This window comes from Pinus tabuliformis, chromosome 4_2 (genome assembly GCF_031772625.1).
Source record: "Pinus tabuliformis cultivar Carrire ecotype Pingquan chromosome 4_2, CPIR1, whole genome shotgun sequence".
Classification (NCBI taxonomy): domain Eukaryota; kingdom Viridiplantae; phylum Streptophyta; class Pinopsida; order Pinales; family Pinaceae; genus Pinus; species Pinus tabuliformis.
This window is the reverse complement of record NC_142304.1, coordinates 887,637,068-887,647,784: the sequence shown is the minus strand read 5'-3', so window position 1 is coordinate 887,647,784 and position 10,717 is coordinate 887,637,068. Positions and strand designations below refer to the sequence as shown.

The following is a 10,717-nucleotide window of genomic DNA, read 5'->3' as shown; positions in this document are numbered from 1 at the left end:
TTCACATATCGAGTCCTTCCATTTGGCTTCTGTAATGCGCACGCTACCTTTCAACGGGAAATATTAGGGATTTTTTAGAAGAAGGTCTAGAAAACTTAGAGAAAGTAATTAAGTGATGCAAATAGACATATGTTTCTCTTAGTACAATAAAATGCCATATGATGATGGAAGAAGGAATAGTTTTGGGACACCTTCTTTCAGTTGCAGGAATACAAGTTAATCCTAACAAGGTAGAGGTAATCTTAAATTTTCCTACACCAAAGACACCAACGATGGTACATAGCTTTATTGGTTATGATGGATATTATAGATGTTTTATAGAAAAGAGATATAAGATAACATTCCCACTTTTCCAATTATTACCTAAAGATGCAGAATTTGTGTGGACAAAAGCATGTGAAGCAGCTTTCTTGAAAATCAAAGAACTAGTTTGTAAAGTTCCAATATTACATGGTCCTGACAGGAAACTCCCATTTCATATCTCCATAGATGCTTCTCATACAATAGTAGGGGTAGTCTTGGGACAACAGGAGGAAAAAAAACCGTATGTGATTTACTATGTTAGGAAGAACCCAACTCCTGTTGAACTGAATTATAAGGTAACTAAAAAATATTTTTTGGTTGTTATTTATGCTATTGATAAATTTTTTCATTATATTACAGGGTATCCCACTTTCGTGCACACTGATTACTCAGACATCAGGTATTTGATGAACAAACCCATAACTCCTAGTCAAACTACAATATGGTTGTTATTGATACAAGAATTTGATATTACCATTGTCGATAAACCATAGAAAGATAATGTAGTAGCATATCTCATTTCTAGGTTGAATACTAGTGATGAGGACACACCTATAAAGGATAGTTTTCCGAATGAACAGATTTTCACAATTTCTAATCACACTTTGTGGTATGCAGATATTCCTAACTATCTTGCTACAGGAAAAGTACCTCATCATTTTTCATATAGGGAGTAGCAAAAAATCATCCATCATAGTGCCTGTTACTCATGGATAGAGGGATACCTATTCTATACATACCTGATTAGAAAATCTGGCATTTTGTAAGTGAGCATGACATCTATGACATTTTGAAAGTTTACCACGATGTCCCTTGGGGAGGGCATTTTGCGGACAGGCGAATAGGTCATAAGGTGTTGCAGGTGGGATACTATTGGCCCTCTATTTTTCACAATGCAAGGAAATATGTTCGAGGGTGCGGTAGTTTCCAGTGGATGGGTCAGCCTGGTCGATTAGATGAAATTTTGTTACAACCTCAATTAGTTTTTGAGCCCTTTGAGAAATGGGCTATCGATTTCATTGGGTCATTCAGTCCTCCTACATATCAAAAAGTTCACATTCTGGTCTGGACATATTACGTGACAAAGCGGGTAGAAGCCAAAGTTGTCACAAAAGCCACATAAAAGGTTATCCCAGGCTTTTTATTCGAAGAAATTTTCAATCGGTATGGAGCTCCTAGAGAGATAGTTTCAGATGGAGGGGTGCAGTTCACATAATATCTAATAGAAACTCTCATGACGAAGTATGGAATCAAACACAAAGTGACGTATCCATATTATCCTTAGGTGAATGGTTAAGTGGAGAGCACAAATAAGGTACTAGAGAATATCCTCAAAAATACTATAGCAAACCATCACTGAAACTAAGCTGAAAAACTTCCTGAAGCACTTTGGGCATATAGAACGACATGGAGGAATACAACATGATTTTCATCATATGAGCTTGTATACGAAAAATCTCCTTTGTTTCCAATGGAATTCAAAATTAAGAGGCAGCTCTTGAATTAGTTTTGGATCTTTCAGCAGCCTAGAAACACTGACTGGAAAAGCTAAATGAGTTAGATGAAATTCGTTTGGTAGTTATACAGAATAATGCTGCAATCCACAGTAGCAAACCAAGTGGCACGACAAATTCATTAAGAAAAAGGTGTTTCAAAAAGGATATTGGGCATTACACTATGAAACACTATATCTATATATATATATATATATATATATATATATATATATATATATATATATATATATATAGACATATAATAAAATGGTGTTACAACTCTCAGCATTTTTCTTTCAGGTGTTGTTACTCCATTGGTGTTGACACTTCGTCGATGTTGTTACTTCACTGATGTTGCTACTCCACTGGTGTTGTTACTCTGCTAGTGTTGTTACTTCGCCAATGCTGACACTTCGTCGATGTTGTTACTTCATCAATGTTGTTACTCCATCGGTGTTGTTACTCCACTAGTGTTCTTACTCGGCTGATGTTATTACTTACTTGGTGTTGTTACTCCATCAGTGTTGTTACTCTGCCAATGTTGTTACTCCTCCGGTGTTGTTACTCCACTGGTGTTGCTACTTCACCCATGATGATGCTCCATCAAGGTAAGTTGCCAGCTACTTCCCCAACCGACTTTGTGGATTTGATTGGCATTTCACTTATGACATGACCAACCATGACCAAGGATGATCATCCCTTAGTTGGGGGGAGGTATCGCATTTAATTGTAAAGATATCATATTTAATAAAAATAACATCATACCATCATAACTATTAAACCTCACGCCAACTCGTACATCCGACGACCATTACTGTCATAATTTGTATCAATCCGTGATCCCCACCATACCTTTCACACTTGTCCGCACACATTGGAACTTGAATCATGTACGACAACATTAATTGCGGTATTTTCCAATGCGTCAAATTAATTACAATGATCATAATGGATTTACCATTGGTTTTCCCATAACCTTTGTCTGGATTTCCTTGTCACCACATTCCTTGTTACCATAATCCCTGTCACTGAAACTTTTCTAGTTAACACCCCCTCAACGGTTTTTCTGCTACTCCAAGTGGTGCTACAGAGAAACTGGTGGAATGGGTGGTCAAGATGTTAGGCATGAACAAGAAGATACAGTGCAGGTTCGACATCACCCGGATGTATGGTAGATTTTTCAAGATGTCAGATGACACATCTACTTTGAGAGGTTGTAGGGGCTTAACGAAGGCATTACAGTGAAGTTTGCATTGAATTTGGAAGGGAATTATTCTAGAGTTCGTAGACTGGACATTCTTGTAACATAAGATATTATCTCAACTATTAGCGTATTTTTGCAAGGAGGATAGAAATGGCTTGCCTAAAAAATTCCCTTGCCAAAATTTCCGAAATTTTTCTTGCAAGCAGGAGAAACCGTGGTTCAGAATGAGAGAGGATATGACCAAAACTATTTTCCACATCCATGGGCCGAGGTTGCATACTTCGTCATGTGATACAATATTTATGAGGGTCGACTTTCTACTTTGTTTAAATACCATTTTAGGGGTCTTGCATGTCTTCTATCCCATCAATTTCATTCTCTAGACATTGCATTTTTCCTTTGGAACAATCTTCAATTACTGGCATGGTCTACATGTCAGTCATGCCAAGCATTGGAAATCCTCACAAACCATGGGCTTGTCAGGTTTTTGGTCATGCATGCCCTTTTACAGAGCCTCGTGGCTTGACCAAAATTCATTGAATTAGGAGAATAAGAGCTTACAGCTATGATTCCAGCAAGAGCTGAGGAAGAATTGTTGGTAGATGAAGGAGATGTAGTCGATGTTATTACACAAGAACCAATGTCAATTTCCAAACAATTGGGGGAATTGGAGGAAAAGCAGTGGAAGAAGCAGAGAAAGAATTTCCAACAAAAGAAGGAGCCGCAGTCGATGCTCTTACACAAGAACCAACGTCAACTGTCGAATAATTGGGTGAGTTAGGGGAATAAGATATGGAATAAGTAGAGGAAGGAAGGGAGGAATAAATGACATAGCAGCTAATTGATATGATGGATAGAGACAAAATTGGATAAACTAAGGTAGAATGCATTGAAGGAATGGAAATTGAGGAAGTTACCCCTCGTTCTCTTCTCCCCACTTCCCTTCCAAAAGGGGAAAGGAAATTCCACTCTCCTACCCGCACGGTAAGAGAAAGAATCTCTCCTCTGGTAGTAAAGTTTGTAGGAGCAATTACAGGAGAAAACACCATTGTTGACACTGTAACACAAGAACTAGTATCAACCATTGAGCTAATGGAAGAAGAAGCTACCCTTGACATGGATACACAAGAACTAGTGTCAACACTGAGCCAATTGGAGAAGAAGCCACGCCTGACACTGTTACACAAGAGCCAGTGTCAAATGGTGAGATCATTGAAGAAATCATTGTCGACACGATTACACAAGAATCAGTGTCGACCGGTGAGAAAATTGAAGAAATAATTTTCGACACGGTTACATAAGAACCAATGTCGACCAGTGGGAAAATTGAAGAAATTGTTGTCAACACTATTTCGCAGTCACCCCCCGAGTAGTTGGAAAGAGACATGGCTATTGGTACTCACCTGCAAAGGGCCAGAATCGATTCCTAAGCATGCAGAAGGATAAAACAGGGCAACAGAATGACTAGAGGAAGAAAATGTTGATGATACTACCTTTTAGGGACCTATAGTGGCTCCTAATCCATTTGGAGGAAATGTGGAGGTACTGGGACCTATAGAAGAAGGCACTAGAGTTTCCCCCAATTTGATGAAAAACTGGAAGAAATAAGGGTAAAACAAGAAATGGCTCATGATTCCGTTAACATCAATCCACCAAACCCAGCACCGGCCTGAGACCGATGGAGGAGGTCGTTATTAAACAAGAATTCATTGAACAATGTGAAAAAGGGAAGGCCCCCATCTAGAACCAGTACCGGTCAGCGTTTAGGGAAAACATGCAATTAAAAATGGAAATTACCAAGTTGAGGAGACAAGTATTACGCTTTCGGAGACATGAAATAAGGAAAAGGAGGAACTTTGGTTAAGTGAACATGACTCTCAAAGCCAAAATAGCTACAAAAACAATACAAACTGAAGATAGGCTGACGAGCTTGGTAGCCACATCGACTAAGTCATTTCTTCATTTATTTGAGTCTCGGGATTTTCTGTTGACCGTAGAGATTCAGAAATGGAAAACCACTACGTCTCGTCTTCAGTGGGGATCTATATCTTTGGAGGATCACCAGGAATAAGTGAAAGGAATTAGGGAACAAGCATCAATAGTGGTGGTTCATCATGTCACCGAGATACAAAAAGCTAAAAAGAAACAAGAAAAACAATAGAAAAAGATTGAAGAATTACAAGGGAAAGTGCAATTACTCAAGGCTGACAAGGTTGAAATGTTCACCCTAGCGCAGTAGGTAATGGTGTGCTGACCTCTTGCTAATAGATATACTTCATGAGAAATATTTGTTTCTATGTCTAGAAAGTACCCACCAGGAAATTAGCCATGACATAGAAGATCTTATGCAGTTCCTACGAATCCTGAAAGCTCACAACCTACTGAACCAACACTTAATGTGTGAACTTTATATGCACAATTATATCTTGGAGAATGATCAGTCATTCAATCCAGTGCCATATGAGGGGGACATTAAGGTTTGAACATTTACTTCCTTCATGATTAATCATGTTAAATAGAAGAAAGTCGTCGACACATTCGAGGAGAATCAAGCAAATCCACCACTTGTGTAGAATGAAACATTGTTATTAGTGGATATATAACAAACATCACACATTTTTGCAGCTGGAAGGACAGAAGGACTAGATGTTGACAACATAGAAATGGTGTGTTGACATGTGTACAAGGCATATTCTTACTTGTTAAGCGGAAGCCTGGGATGCCTATTAGATACGATGGATGTTGTCTTCATCAACAATGAGGGTATTTGAACCTTTTGCGGCCCCTAATTTCACTCTGGATTTTGAGCGAATTCTACAATATGTCACATGCATCTGACATTATGGGACCTAATGAATATGTTTGAGATTTTAGCTTCCCATTATTTGGTTGGCATCTGAGCAATACACACTAGCCTATGTGATAGCAGCAGAATGGTGGAAGGACATCATTTGTACCAATGGCTTCAAACTTCTTGGGATAGATATGGCCACAAGATACTACCTTGCATAGCTTCACGCCAACCATAGTGGTTCCAACCCAGACCTATGCAGAAAACAAGTTGCATGAGGACATGTAGAAAAGCTAGTTGGGGGGAGATGTTGGTTGCTAGATTTGACTATTTTTTACCTGCCTTTTAACCCCTTTCCTTCACCTATTTCATGTCCTTGCAAGGCTAATTTGTATCTTGACCAATGAAGGTAATATGTTTTTCATGTCCTTGTGAATTATTAATCGGTCAAACGTAGTCCTAGGGAGTGTTTCTTATGCGACTTGTTAACCCAGTTTTCTTGTAGATTCAAAAGAGTAATGATCAACATACTACAATTCAATGTACAATTATGGATGATTTGTTAGCATTATATCAGGATGGTAGCTATAATGATGATTCAACCAAAGAGAGGTTGTTGGGCCGATGTATTTTATATCTTCGTATTATGTTTATGTCTCAAATGATCGTTGTGTATTTGTAGGGAGACAATTGTCATAATATATGGAAATCACTGATACCATCTTTGTAATATCGAAGTGTATAAGTAAGGTTACGGGGCTGGAAAAGTAGCCACCGCTAGAGAGAGACGTGAGAGTTCTGAGAATGTAATAGTAGACTTCTGTATTTTCATTTTGATTAATGCAATCCTGATCTTCTGAGTATTAACTAGTCTTCAATCTTTTGCCACATCCCCGGTCAGGGAGTTGGACCCACTCTCCTGACCAAGTGCTATTGGATTAGTGGTGTGTGTAGATTTATTTATGTTATGCTTATTTCCTTATCATTGTAATGGTTCATTAAGTTTGTGTTGTTGTGAATCCTAATTTGTTGTTACTCTGATTGTTGTTATTGTTATTGCTTGTTGTTAAACATTGTTATATTGTTGATTGAATGTTTAGTGTTGGGTAGGGACATTGTGACCTACATAGACCTTGCATGGTAGCCTTGAAATAACCAAACGAGCTCCAATTTGACAATTAATGTGGTGAAAGGGTGAATTCTATAATTCATATCGGAACATCAACAAATAACATGGGTCATAACCATGGGTTCTCTACCATGTCCCAATACCATGAAATTATTTTTATTTTAACATTATTTTTTTTATTAATTTTATTTTATGTTGTCCAAATAAAAATGTTCTCACAAAGGGTTATTTTTATTTTTATTTTATTTTCGTTGAGTTAAAAAAAAAATTAATAATTTCATAGAAAAATTAATAAAAATTATATTAAAGAACATTATATTATTTTAAAAATAAAATATTAGATATTAAAATATTATATTCAAAATTTAGAATCCAAAAGTTGTTGATGGTAAATTGACTATTTTACTTTAATCTTATTTTTATTTATGATTTTTTTTTTTTTTTTTTTTTTTAATCTTATTTGACTAAGTCAAAATGTTAAAGAGAACAAGATAGGACAGGATGCGACATTACAACATCTCTACAATATTGGGTTGGAGAATGTCTCTTAGTGCAATAATTGATAATATACCAACCTAGATCCATCTTAACTATGTATCTACCAAGCGTTGAGAGGGATAAAATCTCTTGAGATGAAAACCTCTTTTAGAGTGAAAAGATATTGGATCTCTCTCGACACAGTAGATCCAAAGTTAGGATGGATCTAGGTTGGTATTTATTTCAATCCTAGTAAATCTTATAATGAATAATAATTATAAATAACATAATATACCATCAATATATTACCATTATAAAGAACACAATGTACCATAATTATAGGAAATTAAAAATCTTAGTGGAAAATTAAAAATAATAATTTAATTAGAAAAAAAAAGCATTCTTATCTCAATAAATAATAATGTTTATCTATATAGAGGATTTTTATTAAGGCAAGTGTTGCATGGCAGGGTAGTCCTTCCCACTCGAGTGGAAATTAAATGAATAGTAATATGTTTGTTGTTGTGTAGATCAAATACTGCCAAGTTAAGAAATTTCTTTACAATTTGATGCTACTTTGCACCAAAGCTACCTTGACATTACAAATTACACTAGCACATTCATCTGCTACCATGCACATTAGCTTCACCTTTCATAATGTTCTCATGGATGACAATATAGAATTCCTAGACAATGTCATCGTCTTCATCATGTTGTAAGGAATGATGTTGTTGAATCTGAGCTCCAACAAAAATAACCCAAATCCACATAAAATTATTATATTAAATTAAAATGATCTCACCTAAAATTACTAAACCATTTTAACCTTTCAACTAAATAAAACTACTGAAATAAACTAAATCTATAATTAAAAATAAGCTTAAAGACAATTACTAAGCCATTTAAATTTTTTAACTTTCTAGTAGGTATAATTCATTATCCATCATTTTTAAAAGTCAATTCTAATTAAAAATTATGTTTTGGAGAAGTAGATGTGTGGATTAGGGCTCTATAGCCATTCAACAACATGCATATAACATAATAAAATATTGACCAACCGTATAACCAACAACATAATACATTTTTTTGGTTTTATTCGTCTATTATGCATAGGCTATCCATTATTTGATGGTAATCAGAGTTGTAATGAAAATAAACTTCATTGCAATGTCTCTTGATCGACCGTCATTCAATTCAGAGGATGATAACCCACTAGCAAGAGAGATGTTGAACTCACGCCATTCACTCACTTATTAGTCCCTGCCTGGGACTAATAGCGTTCGATCAGGTGTTGACTTTCTATTAATTTGAGTTGACCGGAGCATTAAATTGATGTTTTTTCCTTTTATCCAAAGTTTTATTTTAGAGCTTGGATGTTTTTTTGCTTTTTATCCAAAGTTTTATATTGGAGGTCTTATTGCCGGGTTACTGAATTTCCAAATCCAATTTTTTTTTTAACCAAAGTTTGGATGGCTCGTTTAAAAATGTGGTGACAAGTTATATTTTATCTAAAGTCTGGAAACATGAAACTTAGGCGCATGCAAAGTTTATTATACAGCTGCCACCTCTCACCTCTCAGGCAGCTGGCTACCACCGTCTGCCACCTCTCAGGCCTCCACTGAAAATGGCGATGGAGCTTCAAGCTGCCCTACACTACTCCTGGCGCTGCATTTTAATGTTCTCCACGGCGTTCCTACTACTTTCCAGCAACTGTATCATGGCTGCCGATCCTCTCAAATTCCTTGTGGTGGGCGACTGGGGCAGAAAAGGTTTATACAATCAGTCCCAAGTTGCTGCACAGGCACGCTGCCTCCCACTCGCTGTTCATTACTTCAATTGTTTGTCTGCAGTTGCTTGGAGTTTTCTGATTAAAATGTATAATGTCTTAATATCTGACTCTGTAACAGATGGGGAAGATCGCCCAACCGTTGAATATCGATTTTGTCATTTCAACTGGAGATAATTTTTATGAAGATGGGTTGAATGGAACAGATGATCAAAGCTTTGAGCAGTCATTCTCTGCCATTTATACCGCCAGTAGCCTTCAGAAGCCATGGCATTTGGGTACTTATCGTCATTATCATACTTTTTTTCCATTATATAGAACTACAGAAAGAGAGAAACTTGGTACAGCTCTCAGCACCAGACCCTGCAAATTCCTAATTAAACTGCGTGTTATTAAGCAGTTTCTTACCAGTATTGAGTTTGCCCTCTGCATTGCGAGCATGGGCATGAGATTGTTCTTGGATTAACTCGTTGGCATGGTTTTTTTATATTTGAAGTTAATGTGAATATTAAAGGCATAGGTTTAATAAAGAATTCTGAAATTTGGGTTTTATTGGCAGTACTTGGGAACCACGACTACAGGGGAGATACACTGTCACAGTTGGATCCTTCTCTGAAACGCCGGGATGATCGATGGAATTGTTACAGACAGAACTTGCCACTTTCATGTAAAGGTGCTGATCTCGACTCTGCATTTTATTTCTACGAGGCCTACCTCCTTTTTCTTTTACACCGACTGATCAGAAATTGCCATTGTCATATAAAGATGCTGGTCTTGACTCTGCATTTTATTTGTACTAGGCCTATTGCCTCTGTTTTTTTTCTATTGACTGAGTACAAGGGCCATGAATTCCATTACGGATCCTACACATTCGGACGTACTACATACCCAAGGGCCAAGCCCTTCCGATGTACTCCTTTAGGGTTGCCATTTCATAGTCCTCTGGTAGCCTGTGGTGATTTTACCACAAATGGCTTGGGTTTGCTTCTCGATCCTACACATTCGGACTTACTACATACTCAAGGGCCAAGCCCTTCCGATGTTCTCCTTTAGGGTTGCCATTTCACAGTCCCCTGGTAGCCTGTGGTGAAGACACTGAATGTTGTGTTTACCCGCAAGCCTTAGTAATACAAAACCTTTACCATTATTTGCATATGTTTTTAGGATTTATTTGAATCATAGGTTTAATCTATGAATTTTGTAAATTATAAGTGCTATGGGGTTTTTCTGTTCTTCCAACACCCTAATTCCTAGGTGACTTGGGAATCTAATATCGGTCAAGGTTTTGATATCTTGTTAAATTGTAGGTCTTAGTAAATTTCCAAACCTGTAGGTCTTAGTAAATTTCCAAACCTTTATTATTATTTTGAGTAGGAAGTTAGTCTCATGTTCTTAAGGTAGTGGTCCCAATATATAACATTTGATACAACACTAAATTTAGAAACAACATTTAAAAAACAAAAAAATATAATCCAAATAAAAATTCTTCAGAAAACTAAAAAAATTGTAAAACATAAAATAATTAGGAATG

General features: G+C 36.6%; 1 protein-coding gene across 1 annotated transcript; it reads left to right on the top strand.

Annotated features, from left to right (window-relative positions):
• The first annotated feature begins 3,568 nt into the window (after positions 1-3,568).
• LOC149172547 (uncharacterized) lies at positions 3,569-10,239 on the top strand. The gene is made up of 4 exons (XM_089426360.1): positions 3,569-3,775; positions 8,935-9,201; positions 9,308-9,464; positions 9,746-10,239. Exons 1-4 carry the CDS (start codon positions 3,569-3,571, stop codon positions 10,237-10,239), a joined length of 1,125 nt encoding a protein of 374 aa, XP_089282486.1.
• The last annotated feature ends 478 nt before the right edge of the window (positions 10,240-10,717 follow it).

Excerpts from the sequence above, each read along its gene's own strand:
- LOC149172547 (XM_089426360.1), top strand. The coding sequence starts at position 3,569 with ATGATTCCAGCAAGAGCTGAGGAAGAATTGTTGGTAGATGAAGGAGAT. Across the intron at positions 3,776-8,934 it reads GTCAACTGTCGAATAATTGG|GCGCATGCAAAGTTTATTAT; the intron begins GTGAGTTAGGGG and ends CATGAAACTTAG. Across the intron at positions 9,202-9,307 it reads AGTCCCAAGTTGCTGCACAG|ATGGGGAAGATCGCCCAACC; the intron begins GCACGCTGCCTC and ends ACTCTGTAACAG.